Genomic DNA, 19754 nt, shown 5'->3' with positions numbered 1-19754 from the left:
CTGTCTCCAAGGGGAATTGTAATGCACGTCCAGGGAAACAAGCTGCAAGCGCCTGGGCTATTAAAAGCCTGGTGGGCTCTCTGCAGAGCCCAGCGCTCGGAGAGGGACCGCGGATGGCGCTGGTTTAGGGGTTTATCTGCCTTCCCAGGGCAGGAGGAGGGGTTGTGGTGGCTCTAATCAGGGTGAAATGGCTGAGACGGTCCGGCTCCAGCCCCCAGCTCAGCCGATTGCAACAGGCAGATCTTCCGTGGCTGCAAAATCTGTCAGTGAGTGAAGCCAGGGCTCTCCAGGAGCTGCCATCTCCCTCTCTGCCGCGATGGGATCGAGATGTATAAATAGCCCCAGCCTCCCTTCCCACCCCCTCAGCCCCCACACGCTCGCACGCAGACCGTGAATGCCTCGACAAGCTGGCCAGGTTGCCTTACCCAGGGGAAAAATTCACATGCATCGCAGGCAGCTTAACAGCATAAGACAGATTTTGTTTTCCTTTCGAAGGCGGCTGCGCTCCCTGGGCTGCAGCTGTCTGCTCAAGATACCTATCTCCAGCGCCAGCTCCGGGCCTGATCCTGCGTCCCTTACCAGTAACCCGACTGCATCAAAAATATTGCTGCCACGAGAAAAAGAGGTGGAAATAAAACGTTCTGCTTTCTGGGTTTTTCTTTTCGTAAAGCCTGTAGCATCCCCTGTCTCTCTGCAGGGATTAACCAGGGGCTTTGCATCTCCGAGATGGGTCAGTGTTTAATGAGCACACAGATCCTTTCAGCCTTTCTGGGTGAAATATTGGTGGATGGGTAAATTTGCATGTGCATATGCATAGTCAAATCCTGACTGATGCTAAAGGAGAATCCCCAGTGACAGAAATACCCAGTATCAGACCAGTAAATGTCTGTGACCTGATGTCACGTACCAACCTGCAAAAATATATGAACTTGTCACTTACGGGGTTCACCTGGGGGCACAAAGGAATTGGAAGCATTTCTTTTAATGAAAAAAAGGTCCAGGCTGCTTCAGATCATGTGTAGAAACAATAAATATAACTGTAGAACTGAGAAAAAAAAAAAAAAGCCGTGGAAGTGAGAAAGTGGCGGCAAGGAGGACGTGATGAGTTTCCCCGTGGGTCTCCGCTGTGTTGGGAGCCTGTGTGAGCGAAGGGTGGAAACGGCGTGGCAGCGAGCAGCCGAACAGGTTCAGCTATCCACACGCCTGCATCATCTGTTGGCTTTCTAAAAACGAGTTTATACCTCCTCGGTTTGAGACTGCAGCCTGTAACGCCGCCTTCCAGCTAAGTGTTTTGGGAGCTTTGTAAATAGCTGTCAAGCGATCTTCCCCGTGGGTTTTTTAGTTGAAGATCACCTTCACGGTGCAGGTAGGTAGATGGGGCCGTGGCATCGCCGAGGTGCGTAGCTGTGGGGAATGCAGCAGACCCAGCTCCATGGGGGTCCTCGGCATCAGGGTGCGAAGCCGCAGCGTCCGTCGCAGTAGCGGGGGTGAGCCAGACCGGTTGGGGCAGCTACTGATCTGCACTCATGTTCTGGCAGCAGTAGGAATTAATGAAGTGCCGATTCCCTCACCCCTTGATCCCTAGTGCTGACCTTGGCCTTGGGACATGATGGAAGAAGCCGAGAGGGAGTGGATGCAGTGGCTATCAGAGCATCACACGAGGCAGGGAGGTGTTGCTGGTGCTCACCCAAAGGCACAAGGAGGATGGGGCATCCATGACCACATGGTCCTACACCATCGTGCCATGCCGTAGCCTCTTTTGGGCCAGGCTTGGCCCTGGGCATGTCAGAGGACCACTTATCTCCTCTTTCCCACCCCGCAGGGAGCTTGCTCAAGACCTGTTTCACATCTCCACCGGATTCCATCTTTGTATCCATGTGTTAGGCTTTAGACTTTTGCAGGGCAATTTTTAGAGCTGGATTAGCCAGGCTCAGGCATTAGCTGCTTTTGTGGCTTAGCTGAGGCCAGGGCAGGGTATAAGACAGCAAGGGTTGTCCAAGCTGGGAGCTTGGGTGGGTGGGCAGGCTGAGAAAGACAGAAGACCTTGCAAACACGTATGGTCAACAGAAGAGCTTGAGGAACTAATATGGAGAGGAGAGGAAAGGCAAAGAAGGGGGAAAATACCTCCCCCCCCCGGCTCTGCGCAGAAATAACTCTGTTTGGATGCTTGCATTGAGACAGAGGTCTCTGATCTCAGTGACATCTGGCCTCAACCAGTTATGGGAGACTGCACAAAACTGGAATAAGTTGTCTGCTTTGCTGACACAGATGTGACGCATTGCTCATCTCGCAGCTGCTGATTTGATGTTGTTCTGATGTGTCATCATCTGCCACAGCAACAGTGTTTAAATGAAAGGAAGAAGCAACAGGATAAGGAAAGAAGGATTTATGGCTGGTGGGCAGCCTGACAGTGAGTCCAGAGAAATCAGTCCTCCGCGGCTCCAGGTATGATGGGGGCTCAGATTGGACAGGACTCTGAGCAGCCTGATCTGGTTGAAGATGTCCCTGCTCATTGCGGGGGTGTTAGACTAGATGACCTTTAAAGGTCCCTTCCTACCCAAACCATTCTATGATTCCATGAGCAGCTGGAGCTACTCGTACCACCAAGAGGAGCACGTCAATGAGTTTCACACAGCAGGATGGACCCTCTCCTCCTGACGAGCAGGTTGGACATGGGGACACATGCTGCATTTCCAGGTTGGTCTCGGGTCAAAAGCCGCTCAGAGTTGGTGAGGACTGCATTGCTCCTGCAGCAAGGACACGGGGCTTCCTTTGCCTCTTCAGATGGAGAAGATAAGTGTTTGCAGCAAAGGCCACAGAAGCTGATGAACCTGTTAGGTGCCTTTGGGATAGGCCATAAAAAACCATCCAAGATCTGGCTGACCCCCCGCTTCCTGCAAAATCAAAGTATCCCAATGGAGATGGATAATCCTGCTGTAGGATGAGAACCAAAACTTGAGCTCATTGAGCTGGGAGAAGGTCTCTGCCTCACAGATCCTAGAGCAACATTGCCTTCTCACAGCAACCGCTGGGGCAGGTTGTGGGGAACATGGCTTATGGAGGATGCAATTAGCAGCTCTGGAGCTTTATAGGCACACTTTCCAACCTCATCGTCCTTGCTGGGGAAATGTCCTCAAAGCTTAGCTAATGAAAATGTCAGCCCTGCTCTTTTTCTAGGGAGTAAAACCAAAAGCTAGAGTAGAGTATCTGGACTGGCTTTTAGTCATGGATTGCTCTCTGCTGTGGCAGACATTACTGTCCAGGCAAAAAGCTGATTAAATCCATGAATCAAATTTTCTCAAAGCATTTTACGGGCAATGCTTGTAGGTTCCAATGCAAATGTGATCTAGGACCAAACTGCAGCTTGGGAAGGAGAAGGAAGATGTGCTAGTCGAGTAGTCATTAATAGACACTGCTAACATGAGATCCTCCATTGCGTCGAATAGGGGTGAGCACCTGCGAGCCAGATTCTGGTGCTGGTCATGGTGAGTTACCTGGAGTAAGGCTGCTTAGCTGGTGTCAGCAGGGTGACACTGGATTTACCTTGTTTATGCGAGATCAACATGTGGGCTCGGAAAGCAGTCTCCACCAAGGCCCCTTGCGGCTAGATATGATGAACAGAAGAGGGTAAACTTGAAAATAGGTAACTCAGAGATGAAACGTTCCATTTTGCACTGTTGTTTGTTTGCCAAGGCTTTCTAAGGCCCACCAGTAACATGCTTGGCAAGGACTGGCTCTTTGTTGTGCAGGCTGGTTTGGTTATGCCAGCTATATGATTTGATGACTGCTAATAAGCATAGATTTGCTGAAGTATTCCCCAAAGTCTTTGCTTTGCTGTCAAAATCCTCATCAGCAATTGGATTAGTTGTAGGGAACGAAGAATTACAACACAAGATAGTGAATTATGTTAAGATAAATTGATGGGGTTTATTTAATCATATGGTCTCGGTCACATCTTGATAGTATTTTTCCTACGGACGGAAATTCATCGTTGCACCAGTAGGTACCAGAAAAAATACTAAAAATTGCTTGTTTTAATTAACTAGTGCCCCAAAATAAGGCAAATCAACTCTCAGTACCTAAATAAAATAGGTTAGGCTTTTAGTTTAGGTTAAGTTGGCTTTGCACGGGCCCTGCATGCCTTCCTGCCCAGATATCAGCCAGTTTTGTCTGAAATACAGCTAAACAGCTGCCTGGTGGCACAGTCTGGTGTGTTTGGGTGTGCAGAGGGATTAGCACTTCAACCTGCTCTAGCACCTTGTCTTCGGGTGCCGTGAAGACCTGGAGGTGTAAAATGGCTCACCCATGACCTGCCGTAGCTGTTTTCCATTGGGAGGACCCATGGCCATCAGAGGTTGAGCAATTCACCATGAGTCGCTCTGCAAGTACCCAGCAAACAGAACAGTTAGGAGGCATCTCTCCGCGATTGTGGTGTTGCTCAGCTTGAGCAATGGGCCAGGGCAGCACAGGAACCCCATTTCATTACTCAGCCTTTACCTGTCAGTGGAGTAGGGCGAATTGGGGCCAAGCTGATGGCAGAAAATATAACTTGCAGTACCAGGGGACAGGGTACACCGATGGCTCATGGGTCTGTGTTTGCGGCTCCATTGTTGGAGAACAGTGGGGCTGATCCCTCCTCCTCTGGTTATAATTAATATTGTAGCCGAATCATGCCGTTATCTGACAATATGAGAAATTATCACCTTAAGAAGTTCTGCTGCTGGTGGCACACGCATTTGTTACCCGCTGCCTCTCTCAGAGGAGCGCTACGGAGGGTTAGTTTGTATTTAAGAGATGCTGTGTGTAATTACTTATGCACAGTTTTGCAAACCATTCGTTTCTGTTAGGTCCTCTCTGTTGTTTCTCTTGCTGGCATCTGGCTTTCTTTGTGTATCTCCCATTTCCATACAGACCTGAACAGAAAGAGCTTGGGGCTCCCTGAGCTGCTGTGATGGACTGACCCTGCCTGCCAGCAGAAGGGAGATGCCAGCAGAAGGGAGATGCCAGCAGAAGGGGTCTGGGTGAAGAAGGCATCATGGGCACATCTGGCCTCTGCCTTGGGATGACACTCAGTGTCTCTTAGTGCTGTTGTTCCTGGATAAAAAAAAAAAAAAAAAAAAAAAAAAAAAGATGAGTTTTTAGGAAGATGAGGTGTTCAAAAGACTGCATAAAAGGGTAGGTGTCCTACCCTGGGGCTGATCCTCAGCAAAGAGGCATCTCTAATAGCCTCACTTGTAGTCCCATCCTTCACCTCTCAGCTGCCTCTCTCCTTAGTTTAAGAACCAAAAGTTTTGCCATGTTGCCTGTAAATGCTCCGGGAATGTAGGAATTAACGTGTCGGACTGGGCCAAGGACCCATCCAAGCAAGGATCTTGAGGGAGGTGCAAGCCAGTGCCAGATGTTTTGCAAAAAGCCTCCGCTACGGATATCTTTCACACCTCATTTCTTACTCATTCCCATCAGTTTCATGGCTGATCTCATAGCAGTCCGTGCTGTGTTTACCGCAGCCGCTCTCTCCCTGCATGCAGCTCACGGGCTATTGAAGAGTCTCAGCAAAGATGCACGGTCTTAATCCTGGCTCTCAGAGGTGGAAGGTGTCTCATTCACGTCCTGCAAGAGACAGTTTCTTAGAGCAGAGATTATTTCCTTGCCTATGAGACATTTTTAGACAGGCAAAGAAATACCTTGAATTGCATGGGAAGTCAGCAAGCTTTGAAAACTTCTGTGAGCTCATAACGCATGAAAGTATGTTTTGGAAAACAGATATCTTCTTTTTCCTTTCTTAAAATGTTGAGGCTTTTTCATAGAATCATGAAATGGTTTGGGTGGGAAGGGACCTTTGAAGGCCATCTAGTCCAGCCCCCCCGCAGTGAACAGGGACATCTTCAACCAGATCAGGTTGCTCAGAGCCCCGTCCAACCTGACCTGGAAGGTTTCCAGGGATGGGGCATCTCCCACCTCTCTGGGCAACCTGTGCCAGTGTCTCACCACCCTCGTCGTAAAATATTTCTTCCTTCTATCTAGTCTGAATCTCCCCTCTTTTAGTTTAAAACCATTACCCCTTGTCCTGTTGCTACAGGGCCTGTTAAAAACTTTGTTTTTTTTCTCTTTAAGACAGGCAAACCAAAACAAGCTGAAGCAGTTTTCATCAGTATACACTTCAATCTGGAGCCAAAAAGTCACTTTGAACCCAAACCCATGTTTTGGTTCCAGTCTTTTTTGGAGGAGAAAAACCATTAGTCAAAATCAACATTTTTCCATGTAATCAACGTTAACTGACCTATTCTCTCTTTTTTAACCCTTTTGGCAGACAGGAGACACAGCTGTTTGCCCAATTCTTGCCCTGGATGGGCAACCACCAAGCTGGGGTGCCCCGGCCGCCGCTGGCCCCCATGACAGCCGTGCTCTTCTCTTCCAGGTGCTCCTTTTCAAAGGTCTCAGCATCCCCATGCTACCTCCTGCCGGCACTTCCACCTGGGTCCCCAGCCTCAGCTCTCCACCGACTTCACCCTGCCTCACACGGTGCAGCCCCAGCCGGGGCTGACGCCCCACATGGCCCCCGCGCACCAGCACAGCGGCCCCCTGCACCAGCCCCTGGCACCGGTGCCAGCCCTGCCCTTCCAGGACGTGGCCGGACCCTCCTTCCTACCTCAGGCGCTTCACCAGCAATACCTCCTCCAGCAGCAGCTCCTCGAGGCACAGCACCGCCGGCTCATGCCCCATCCCAGGTAAGGGGATCTTACTCTTCCTGAAGGATGCTGAGAAACTACAGCAGCCTCACTTCAGCAAAGTGGCTTCTGCAAAACCCCAGCGGTACATGCTGGTAACATTTGGTTTTCTTCACAAGTTCATCTGTGTACCCCTAAAATGCATCTACTAGAAGGGAACCTGCAGGACAGGTTGCACCTGCAGGTGTACCTTTCCCATGGGGATCCATACCGTGCTCATCTAATGTGTCCCAAGGTCACCTATTATCATCACTCATAGGAGAATCATGGTGGTAACACCTTGGTGTTGCAGTGAACATGTTCTGCATGGCAGAGAGAGCAACAGGCTGCGTGCACAAGCTACCTACTGGTAGCTGCTGTTTCAAAATCATGTAAGAGATTGTATCGATACCTGTCCCATCAGGTTTAGCACATGAAGAGCTTGCTCCTCTGGGTCTAGGTAGGCTTCCCAGATCTATGAGGGAATGATGCTGTTGACCTGCAGCATATTCAATCACGGAAAGCAGCCTAAATTCAGACTGGGCAGAGGACTGCAGAGAGATTTACTGTAACTCAGCAGAGGTGGAAATGGATGCCTGGCCTTGTCCTGATTGTGTTTCTTGAGAGAGGGGTTTAGATAGCACGTAGGAGAGGAGTGCTTTTTTTGGAAACATATGGAAGCTATTTGTGGGATGTACCCATGGATCAAGAATCAGAGGATGAGTCTTCGTGATAATGCTTCATTTGGAAAGAATGCTACAGACGGAAAACACTTGCTTTCCATACCCTTTCTGTCTGAAAATTGTGTTCTCCTCATCCTTGTTTTGTTTTGCATAAGCTGGATTTTAGGTGGATTTAATGATTAGTTAATAATTGGGTAGCAAATATGTGTGAGGCTGAGGCACTGATGATACAAGCGTTTATCTCTTAGTCATAAGCTGAATCCAAATAAAAGCACAGAGCACAATTCCACCCAGAAGCAGCTTTGGTAAATGCTATCAGTGTTCCATCTGCAAGTGGGTTGTGGCGTGGAAAAGGGCAGGAACCCCTTGCCCGGTCCCACAGCCTGTTTCTGAAAGCACAGCTGCATCAGAGGAGGGTGTCAGAAACCTTACAGATGTGGGGCATGAGGTCCCAGTAATGGGATTCTGGGTTGTGCCTTTAAAAGTGAAGCCTCTGAGCTGTGGCTGCATGAAAAATTCTTTATCTAGCAGTTTATTGCTCCATTTACTCTAGTGTTTTCCCGTAGATTTACTTTGTGATGGCTGCACTGGTCAGCAGGGACTCGTCAGGGAGCAAGAGGTGTGAGGCTGTTTGTAGTGCAAATCCCACTTGTGCATCCACCTTGTCTCTCTCCAAATGTGGACACTCATCAAGCAGCACACACTCTTCCCCTGAGTAGTTCAAATGGGAAATAATCATGAGAAGAGACTCAAGTCTTTAGAAAAACCTTGCTATATTTTCTACTAGTTTCCTTTCCCTGCCTGCAAAGGCAGCAGAGCTGGGGGAGAAGGAGCTGGATCCCAGCCTGGCCTGTCCATCATCCAGAGAAATGTTGGCAAAGGCCAGCGAGAGTAAATTCTGCTTTCAGTTACTCCTGAGTAACCCTGTTATGAATGAGGTTCCCCAGGAGTTTATGGACTGCATGGGGAGACAAGACAACCTGCAGCCTCTTTATGATGATGGATAACGGCTGAACCAGGGACACGTTTTATCTTGTGTGTTGTTTATGGGGCTGACAGTGGAGAAAAAGAAAATAGTGCAAATGGCACAAAACTTCCAAGGAAGAAGTTGTTTGGTTTCCTCTTTTTCTCTCCATGTTGCCACCAAATAGCATCTTTTGTAAACTGAGTGTATGTGGATGCCACAGGGGGTGAGAGAAGAGGTCTGTGCTATGTCCGTGGTGACCACAAGTAAATGACATAGCTCTGGGTTCCTCTTCCCATCATCCTTGACACCTGCCTGGACTCTGTTCTTTTGGGCACATATTCACGAGCCTAACCACTTGGGTTTTCCCCTGGTTTATTGACACGGGCTCAGAGCAGGAGCCATACGTACCAGTGCCTCCTGCATGGCTAACTCGCTTGCTGGTCTCCTCCTCCCCGCAGGCGGGCTCAAGAGCGCATGTCCGTTCAGCCTCACCGGCTACACCCCAGCTTTGACTTCAGCCACCAACTGCAAACTCCACAACCCATGGGGCCCCAGCCCAGGTATTTAGCTGAAGGCACGGACTGGTAAGTCTTCCACATTTCACTTGTGTGTTGAATGAGGTATTTAAAAAGTCCTGGGGAGGCAGCAAGGGTTGGTGAATATCATCACGGATCAATGCTTTCATGAAAGCTGATGGTGCAGCTCAACAGATACAATGTGGGGAGTGTGCAATGTGAAAACTCATCTCTGGGACGGCCATGAGTGCATGCTAAAGCCTTTATGCAAGTATATGATAACATCGAGGCATCAATATTGCCCATAACTCTCCATCCATGAATGTAGAGTGCAGCCAAACATTAATCTTCTTCCAGGGGCTTTTCCTGCTGCAGGACACAGCCAGCATCTTTTTCCTGTGGACCAACATCTCTGCCCTTACTACACCTTCTGCTGTCCACCAGGCACTCAAAAAGCAGCGGCCACAACTTTTTCTGTGGTCTAAATTAGGGAGCATGGTGATCCCCACCCCGTAGCGTGGGGTGAATGAATTAATAGTTGTTAATCTTTCTCCCACTGCAGTGTTCGATACCCTGGAAGAGCCGAGCAGGGACTTGATAATTTTGTTTTCAGAGCAGGTTTTGAGCTCTTGCACAGTTAATAAGGTATGGGGCCCTACTTGGAAGAATAAAAAAATAAAAATGTACTTCTGGGTAGTTGCTTGTTAGCTGAGCAAAGTCCATTCTGTGCACTGAATGGAAAAAATAGCATGTGAGCATGTAATTAGAAACAATCGCTATGTATATGCACAAGGGGACTGAAATAAAATGTCACAAGAAATCTTAATTATGGAATTTCCTAACATCTGAGTGCTTTGTTCTGCAAAAGGAGAGTCCTTTTAACACAGGGAGGTTTTTTTTCCCCTTCTGGGGTAATAACATACAACCTAAAATATGGCCAGATCCTTCTGCCATTTTCTTCTCAGGTGTTCGCATTACTGGCACCCCTGTGAGCTGAATTTGGCCGGGATGACATTGTTCAGATCAGTTTGCAAAGCTCTTCGTGTACCATCTGGATAGAGCCATTCTTTCTGCCTCTCTTTTGGTGCAGAGTGTTTAATTATAATCATTAGAAGGATCTGATAAAGCATCGCTTTGTGTTCCCCTCCTCCTCCCTCCTTTTCCCCCCTCTGTTGCTCCATAGCCTTATAAAACCTAAGGAGTGGGGATGACAGAAATCATACACTGTGTATATATATTTGGGTGACTCACTTCCCCTTGGGGCACATGTACAGCTTCGCCCAGTGACAGATATAAAAACTTCCCTCTAATGTGTTACCACCGCATGAGCAGCAGCGGCACTCGCTCAGAGGCGGTAGGTGGTAGGCACTGTCGCGGGAAACGGGGATAGAAGGAAGATCTGAAGGTGATCAGTCATCTCGGACAGCCCAACCTTGATTAAAATCTTCTGGTGAAGAAGAAGTAAACTCCCATTTGGTTCCTTAAGTCATCTTCTGCACCCGCATTTAGTGATGACCATCCAACTTGTTACCTGGGTCCTTATCTTTCACTTTTTGGTGTTGGCAGCCTGTGTACCATAGGCATCACAGCTCTTGAACCTCGCATCCGAGCACCAAGACGCTGTGCAGTTGTCCGTGTAGCACAGGCTAGAAGGTGGTGGTTGGTTTTGGTTTTCTTCAGCTAATGTGCTCTGCTTAACTCACCTGCAGACCCTGAGAAAACACTGTTCCATGCAGTATTCTGCTTTGGGCCCTTCTGTAGACCCACAGCATTACTTCAGGAGCCTGATTTTAAGGATCTAGATGCGCCGGTGCACAAATAGTTCTGCAGTGCTGTTATTGCAATTGCTTGTGCAAGTTAATAACGGCCGTTCATCTTTGAGAGATCTCTTCAGTCCTTGATCTCAAAGCACTCTGTGGATTATCACATCTCTTTTGTAGACAGGGAATATGGGAAGGCAGAGAGGAAGTGCTCAAGGTCATGCATCGGGCCAGTGACAGGACGCAAAGCCTCCTGATTGCCAGTTGAGCCTTCTCCATCCACCTGGGAACAGTCTTCAGAAATTGGATAAATCTCCAAAATTGTGACACGGGAACTGGAAATGCTCAGTCCTGCGGATTCTCACCCTGGTTGTGTTCCTGCCAGTCACTTGCTGTGTTTTATCCTCTGCCAGTTTTTTCTGTCTAGGACGTGGCCAGCACATGGCCAGCAAAGATAGTCCCTCTCTTTGCTTCACCTTGCTGCGGGGAGACTTACTGGGGAGTACTAAAGCCCCGGAGCTGCTGCCTGGTATACAGGCTGTTCTGGGTAAAGGATTTCTGCATTTACTGTCCCCTCACGTCCATTATCTGCTCTTGGGCGAACGCAGTTTCACAGCTGCTGGAGGACACGTCTGGGTTGCTCCTAACAAGCCGTGGCACTCGCTGCCGCTGTCCTCCGTGGAGGGGAAGAGAAGTTCGAGGATGAAATGGGAAGCCACCCCTGTGCTCTAATTAGCTTAGCTTTGGCAAATGTGAAGACAATGGTTATTAGAGCGCCGGCTTTTGTAATTATGATAAAGTGAATGATGTTCAAAGCACTTGTTTGCTGAGAGAGTCTTTGGCTGGAGAGAGGAGGAATCAGCTAAGTGGATTATAGATGGCGATGCTGCGTTAGGTCTCCTCCCGTCCCCTCCACGCGGCGTGGGGATGGGGCTTGCAGTTTGTCTCTGCATGCTTTGATTGGGCAGAGCTGCGGCATTTGCCGGGAACGTGGTCGTGTCAAGTCCCGGGACTGAGCTGGGTTGTTTTTCTTGGGGGACAAAGAGCCCAAACTCACCAAGCTGAGCCCCAGCCTGGGTGAAGATCCCGCTTTGCGTGCCCAGACCAGGCTGCGTGCAGGCGGGTGAGACCATCGGAGATGTCCTGCTTCACTGGCGTTGGCCTGCTGGTCGTGTGACACCGTTTCCTACAGCAGTCTCATCCAGAAATTTCTTAAAACCTTTATATTTTCTGCACAAACAGCAGTTCTGGGGTTCCCTGAAGCCAGGTTTGGGTGAGGTACAGTCTCCCCTGTCTCCATAGGTCCTTCCATCATCATCCCAGGTTGAGGGACCCACAGCAGCCCAGAGCCCACCAGTGGAAGTTGCCCCGTTAGCACGATCTGACTTGCTGTAGGCCATGCAATAAAACCGTGCAGTCAAAGCTGTATCCTCATCCTCGTGCCCACAGGGACCTCAGTGTCGATGCGGGACTGACTCACGCCCAGTTCCAGGTCCGGCCGGTCCCTCAGCCCTATCAGCATTACTTAGCTACACCTCGGATGCACCACTTCCCCAGAAGCACATCCTCGACACAGATGGTAAGTGAAATGCTTTTACCAAGAAATGTTTTATGCATTGTCTGCCAGAAGGCAGTGAAAATAAAGGCTGCTATCTTTCTATCACCTGTCTTCTGCGAATCCCACTTATCTCCGGCCGTGGGAGGGAATGTCTGAAAGGATAATGCTGCATCATTGCACTCTGGATTAGAGAACGGAAAGAAAAGCTCAGCTGCTCTGGAAAGATTTGGTCCATCGCGTCCAGCACCGCACTCACAAGCTGGTCTGCAAAACCTGGGCAGGATGTGAGAGACTCAGCAGTTATTACTGATACTATTATTAATACTGGAACAAATTATGGGCTCCCAGGGTTTGCTGCATTGGCAGTAGATGACTCCCTTCCCTGGGCTCAGCCCCGAGGACCATCCCTCCTCACATCATTGCTCTCTATGTCTATAAAGGTTTTGCATGACCTGTTGCACAGGTGGAGATGGAGTTTGACAAGAAGATGGGCTGACTGGGGTCATTTGCTGGCCCTTCTCCTAGCAGGGTGCTGCATTTGGAGCTGAGCCATGTCGAGCACCGCTAATCCTTAAAGCATCTTCAGAAATCCCATGAGAGTGTTTTTACCTTTTGCCGGTAGTCAGACCCTGACACCTGCGTACTACAGCGAGGCTTAAAAAAATCAAAGCTTGGATGAAGGAAAATCCACCCATTTAAAAAGAAATAAAATAAAATCTCTTTTTAAGCTAATCCATGTTGAGAGTTATAGATGCAACAGGAACTATTAGTACAGATAGTTTATCCAGAAGAAATGCATGTTCTTAGTTACCATTTATAGGAGACCTATTTAATCAAACCTCATTTTTTGGTTATCAAAAGGCTTCCATTGAGGAAGGTGTCAGTCTGCTCTTTCATTTTGAATTTTTAAAATGCTAAATTTAAATCAGGGTACCCGAGGGATTTCTATGCACAAGTACAGGTTGCTTTATTTTTCTCCCTCACTTCTCACAGGTTGTTCACGAAATCAGAAATTACCCTTATCCGCAGCTTCAGTTACTTGCTCTTCAGGGACTGAACCCCAGCAGGCACACGTCCGCTGTGCGGGAGAGCTATGAAGTACGTATCTTGAGGACTGGAATGATTATTAAATTTTTACGTGCTGGGAGTCTGTGCAAGCTCTGGCATAAACTTGTAAGACTGTTGTGTGGCACGGCAGTTACATTGAGTCTTGCAGAAATTTTAGTAATAACTGGGAGGCGAAGGGGTTGAGTGGGTTTAGTAAAAGACAGTTTACTCCGCGGTGCCTGGCTCTGGCTTGGGTTGACTCTGGCTCACTTCATGTCTGTGAACAAAGTGCTCCAGTTCTGCAGGGCTTTGTTTCCCAGCTTGTCAAACAGACCTCAAATTTCTGAAAATTGGCTATTGAGCCCTTAGTTACTAGCCCAAGAGCTCAGATCCATCATTAAAGCATGGCTGATTTGGATTTAATGGACATTTCCACCAAGGAAAGGGCAGGAGGGAGCCTTGGTCCCCAGCAGGTGGGGTGGCATGGTGGGACCTCGTGCCCCGGGATCAATGCTGATGGTGCTTTGCTGCTGTTCCTGCGCTGCAGGAGCTGCTGCAGCTGGAGGACAGGCTGGGCAGCGTGAGCCGAGGTGCCGTCCAGAACACCATCGAGAGGTTCACCTTCCCCCACAAGTACAAGAAGGTGAGCGCCCCAAAACCGCGTCACGGCTGCCCGCCCCTCTCAGTTGGCCAAGGGTTGTGGGCACGGAGAGGACAGAAGGAAGGACTTTGGCGGGTTGCAATCCTCAGGGTTGGCAAACCAGTGTCATCAATATTCCCCAAAGTGGGGGAGGAATGTAAAATCCAGACTTGGTGCTTTAATATCTTGTGGGGCTCCTGGGCTGAAGCGGTGGTGTAGCTCAGCTGGCTGTTTCTCACTTCTAGGCTAGGAAGCTGCGGGCCAAATTTTCAAAAGGGTCTCAACCTTCTCCCACCCAGCGGGTGCAATTTCCCCCCTGTCCGCACCTGGTAAGAAAGTGCACACACCAAGGGGGCTTCGTGCATGCAAACCCACCCCATTCTGCATGCAAGCAGTGCTGCCCTCGCGCCCTGCCATGAGGGCGCTGGCTCCATGGCGCAGGGGAGCTTGTCCTCCCCTCGTTTTGCAAGAGGTGTCTCCTCTGTTGGAACAGATCTCCTGCCCGTAAGGAAATGGGAGACGTGTTTTTGGGTCGTGCTAAATAGAAAATGGGAAAAGTGCTTGTTTGCACAGTGATTTCACATGTTGGTCTTTCCCGGCTGGGCAGTAACAAGTAGGGACATAGCATTGCCCAAGTTGGAAGTGAGTCAACTCCTGCTGCGCTTATCTCTGACTGCATCTCCAGTGGATCCAGAAAAATGATATTAATAGGAATGGATGTGTGGGGGGAAGAGAAAAGGGGAGAGCTGACAGGCTAAGCACTGCCCCATGGCGCAGTGTGGGGCTGGGCCAGTGGCCAAGCTGGCATGGGGCACAGTGGTTGCCCTTCCTGGCAGTGGTGGCCCCACATGCTTTGGGGTCTCCAGGAAAAGCCTCCAGCAAAGGAGACTATGGGGCCATCCCCACCGCAAGGAGGATGGAGGAGGTGGGGGGGCTGTGTTAGGGCAGCAGAGGACAGGCTGCTCCTTGGGGTGCTACCACCAGCCCCACTGCCACCAGCCCCAGGAGGAGACGTGCCAACCAGCAGCATGCTGGTGGCATCCTCCCCTCACTGGCTGTTTTGGCTGGGCTGGCTTCCCCAAGCTGGAGGATCTGACTGATAGACGAAGCTCTTATTATTTGCCTTCCTGCAACTACTCAGGCTTGGGAGAGCATTAGAAAGTCAAGTCCTAATCAAATTATGTCTTTAACCTTGCTGCAGAGAAGACCGCAGGAGGGCAAAGCTGAGCAAGAGGATGGAGAGGAGTCGGACACCGACGAGAAATGCACAATCTGTCTGTCCATGCTTGAAGACGGAGAAGACGTCAGGTATGATTCTTCCATCTGCTCCTCTGCTTCTCGATGCCATCTGAGTTGTGTTTATTGGGATTAATGCCGCTGTAAGGTGGTGGGGTTGTCCCTGTTCTTGTCCTGACAAACTCACTTGGGCTGTTGCAGGGTCTGGGAAACCAAATGCCAGTTAGAGGGACATTGGTATGGGCTGTAGGTAGGAAGAGCTCTGCAGCAGCAGGAGGGCCAAGTTTTTACAGTATCTCCTGGGTTTGGATCACCTGCTTCAAGGCTGTGCCCATGGGCCAGGTGGCAAGTGTCGGAGAAGGATGGGTCCCAGGTCTCAGACAGCCATCTGGAGCTCAGGGACGTCAACGTCTGAGCTTGACAGATGACCAAAGTACGATAAAAGGGAGTGTGGGTGTGAAGTCCAGGAGAGTTTGGCTTGTGGCCAGGACGGAGCTGCTTTGTTGTAGAATAAGTGAGATTACTCTGCCTGCAGAGTCACAGGGAGCCGTCCTGTGAAAGTCCCAGTTATCCCTCACAGCCGTCCCCAGGCTCTTAGCTGGGTCATATCTCTTCTTGTGATAGAAGAAGGGGACAAGCAGTTGCAAGGGGCTGAGCTACCGTGGCTGAAGGACCTGCAGGTGAGCAGTGCAGCTGCACTACCTGGTCCTGCTCCTCACCCTTTAATTGCCTTAAAACATCAAGAAAAACTCTGATCCTCTTGCTGTGGGTCCTTGTGGTTCAGGATCTCTCTGGCTCGAGAGGGTGGGCGAAGAGATGACAAGGGTGATGTAGGTGAAAGCACCCACATTCCCTCGGGCACGCCAGACACCCACATAGGAGCGGTGGGGACCCACAGGACTGCTAATGAGCCACAACGATGAAGAACCAAGAGGCTTTGGAGTATAACCTAATACTCCTGAAAGATGAAAAAACAGCAGCCAGGGTAATTAATAACTGAAACAACTCAGTTCAGGAGGGTGTGGGGTTTTCTAAAAGGCTTTTAGCCAAGAAGGCCACCATCTCTGACCCGCTGCCCTATGTGAGCTGGCGTGGCTGGGGAAGGCTGTAGGACCTAGGCAGCACTGGTGTCACCCCATCGGTGCTTCCCCATGTTTGAAGCAGCCCTGGCTGCTGCTTTCTGGCTCTTCTTGGTCCCCTGGACCTCCTCCATCCTAACGGGGCGGTACTTCTCTCTCTGCAGGCGGTTGCCCTGTATGCATCTCTTCCACCAAGTGTGCGTGGACCAGTGGCTGGCCACCAGCAAGAAGTGCCCGATCTGCAGGGTGGACATTGAAACACAGCTCGGCTCGGACAGCTGAAAGGACTGGCTGGACACACCATTTTCCTTACCAGGTCATATGGCCATAAACCCTTGCAGCAAAATTTTTGCCTTCTGAGCCATTGGATTGAGAGGAAAAGTCTGCAGGCACGTTAGTGAGGAGGAGGAGGAGGAGCAGGTGGCGGTACAATATCTAGCGGTAGGAGATATTGCACATACGCAGGATACGGGCCCGGTGAAAGGGAGCTGGCATTCCCGGAGCTCAGAGACCCCGTGCTGCAGAAGATTTAGTGTTGAACATGAAGGAACTAGTTGTGGTAGTCTGGCCTGTCAATCCTGCATTTCATGAGGATTGTATATATACCTCTCGAATACGTAGAAACATGTTAGGGGTCCTTTAGCTATTTCTATGGATGGCAGCTGGAGCATGTTAGCTTAAGAAATGTTGTGTTTGATGCCCTACTCATCTTGTGGTGGACATGTTGCTGTTACCTAATTTGCACCAAATATTTTTTCATAGATTCCTTATTTTGGTGCCTGACTAATACATTGCAGAGGGGGAATAAAGAGGTCAAGCTTTCCCACCCTTGGGGGGGAAGAGGCGAAAAAGCAAAATCCTGTTTACAGTCAGAAGGGTTGCGCTCTTTGCCTCAGCCGCGTGTGCTTCCTTTCCTTGCATTTACAGTGTGTTGCAAATTTAGAGAAGCTTAAAAAATAAATATTGGGAATGAAATGAATGAAGCAATAGGGAGAAGCTTCGTTCCTGCTTATCTGCTGGTCCTGGATGCTTTCTGTAGGGGCAAAATATTGGAGTAGATGCTGTTTCTTTGCTTTCCGTATCTTAACGAAGTAGCTTGGCATATCGAAATCCAAGGAAGGGCTGTCTTCATGATTGCCATTGTCCATGATGCTTTCTTCCGTGAGCTGTGAGGCTGGTTGGCTTCAGCAGCCGCTGCTGGCACTGGTCCAAAAAGATGGTTACCGGAGTTGGCACCTACAGCTGTGCTTTGGGGTATAATAATGCCGGAGAGGTGCTGAGAGATGCAGGCTGCTGACTCCTCTCCCATGCAAAAGCATCTCTGATAACAGGATGGGAGAAAACTCGATGCTCACAAGGCACTGCTGAGGCCATGAGCTTTTTGACATGGGAGGGGAAGGCAGGTTGGAAGGGGGGTTTGCTGCTTTCCGGAGGGGCTGGGTTGTAATCCCACCTCAAAGCATGTGCACCTGCACCTGCGTGCGTTTGCATACAGGTTTCAGGCCGTATCCATACGGAGAATGGAGTGGTTGTTCAAATGAAACCTAATTGCGTTAACACTCAAAACAGAATGAGGAAGTAGTCCCCGAAGGAGTGAGCTGTTGCGATCCAAGCTCCCCCTGAAATAAAGACCTCAGCACACCAATTGTAGGGATGGAGCTGAAAACCCTCCAGAGAACTGGCATTCACAAGCAAAACCCTTTTTTTTCTTTTTGTTTTTTAAATACTTTTTTTTTTGTTGTTTTTTTGCATACTAGGGTATGAGAAAAGGAAAGAAAGGTGCCAAGGAGCAAGGGGAATTAGTCAGGAACATTATATATTGAAAATGCTGATGTGGCGGGCATGATTTCTGGCTCCCCTGAGCATCTGTTTCGCTGGAGCCAAGAGATGCTCTCCAAGAAGAAACAATCATAAATTACTGTCAGAGAGATTGTGGGATTCCCATGAGCTGTAATTGGAAACCACCAACCTCAGAGACACCCCAGAGAATTTTTTTTCCCAACTGGAGAGGGGAGGGAAAGAGGGGAGCCCCGCAGGGTGAAAGGATGCAGGAGCCCCTCTCTTGCTGTGCCCATGCAGGCAGGAGGGAGTGGAGGGGGATACATGGTGGCATATAAGGAAGATAGAAGGAAGAAATTATTTATGACAAGGGTGGTGAGAGACCGGGACAGGTTGCCCAGAGAGGTGGTAGATGCCCCATCCCTGGCAATATTCCAGGTCAGGTTGGACGGGGCTCTGAGCAACCTGATCTGGTTGAAGATGCTCATTGCAGGGGGACTAGGTGACCTTTAAAGGTCCCTTCCCACCCAAACCATTCTATGGTTCTATGATATAGTTGCCACCCAGCACAAGCGATGGCTTCTTAGGGGATGCAGTGATCCCAGCCCCGACGGGAGAGCTGAGGACTCCTTGGGTCAAGGAGTGGTCCATCAATACCTATGGAGCTTCCTCCAGCAGCAGCAGATTGAAGCAGCATTAAAAATAATACTAATGTTACTAATAATATGGACAAGCAAAGCAAGGCTTTGCTGGTGAAATACACTGTAAGCCAGTCTGGTCTGTCCAGGCGTGAGCTGGGGGCGAAGCAGGGGGAGGAACGGGGCGATTGGGACCCTGGCCGGGCGGGGAGGGAAGGAGGAGCGCTTCCAAACCGCGCATTTTCTTAAAGCCTATGCGAAAGTATTACTATTTGCCTAATGAACAAGCACAGTTTTTAAAAAAAAAAACAAAAAAAAAACACCTTGGTGAAGAAAAGCACCAAACTCCCATGGTCTCGTGTGAGTGACTGATCCCGAGGTGCGTGCGAATTTACAGCGTCTGGAGTTGCATCGGTGTGTCAGGTTCCTTTGCGTTTAAATAATTTGTACGAGTAGGTTGCGATAATAGGGTGAGTCTAAAAACAAAATGAAACAAACAACAAAAAATCTCTAGGAACAAAACATTGATAGTTTACAGGGTTTTGTGAGTTTAAATGCCTTATATTTAACAATCATAATTTATGACTAACTTGTAGATATTGTGGGTTCTTATTTAATTATTTTTATAGTTGTTTTTTGCATTTTTAATTATAATTTATTTATTTAGAAATTAATACTAATTTTTTTTATTACTCCTATTACCTCATTTTTGCATTGTTTCTGGGAATGGAATGCTTTGCATGCATCGGTACTTTAAAAAAAAAAAATTAAACATGGGATGTGGGGGGTAATGCTTATCTTGTCAAAAAAAAAAGAGAAAAAAATCAGGGTGTGTGATTACAAACTGTATTACTGTGGTGCTGTTACCTTGGATACATTCCATAAAAATGCAAACCTTTGATTCTGTATGCTGTGACATAGTGGAAAACTGCAATATAGTGACTGTGTTTAGCACATATATATGAATATTATTTGCACTCATAATCAAACTCTGGTGATCCTTTCACTTGTGTCCTTGCGCATTGAAGGTGATTAACGGCGCTCTGCAAAACCAAAATGTTTCGGTCGGTTCCTGCTACCGCCCTGTCCCCGATGCCGCTGCCGATGCTACTGCTCTTGCTGCATGTGTTACCCTGCAATAACAC

The 19754-nt window shown here is 49.0% G+C and overlaps 1 protein-coding gene across 1 annotated transcript in view; it reads left to right on the top strand.

Annotated features, from left to right (window-relative positions):
* ARK2C (arkadia (RNF111) C-terminal like ring finger ubiquitin ligase 2C) overlaps nt 1-16474 on the top strand; it is a 46425-nt gene extending 29951 nt beyond the window's left edge. The window contains exons 2-8 of the mRNA XM_059834262.1: nt 6419-6728; nt 8816-8941; nt 12082-12211; nt 13184-13288; nt 13785-13880; nt 15079-15185; nt 16357-16474. Coding sequence (XP_059690245.1) covers nt 6419-6728; nt 8816-8941; nt 12082-12211; nt 13184-13288; nt 13785-13880; nt 15079-15185; nt 16357-16474 — 992 coding nt within the window. The remainder of the gene's footprint in view (nt 1-6418; nt 6729-8815; nt 8942-12081; nt 12212-13183; nt 13289-13784; nt 13881-15078; nt 15186-16356) is intronic.
* The last annotated feature ends 3280 nt before the right edge of the window (nt 16475-19754 follow it).

This window comes from Gavia stellata, chromosome Z (genome assembly GCF_030936135.1).
Source record: "Gavia stellata isolate bGavSte3 chromosome Z, bGavSte3.hap2, whole genome shotgun sequence".
NCBI classification, from domain to species: domain Eukaryota; kingdom Metazoa; phylum Chordata; class Aves; order Gaviiformes; family Gaviidae; genus Gavia; species Gavia stellata.
Note: the sequence above shows the minus strand (reverse complement) of the source record. Positions and strands in the feature narration are given on the sequence as shown.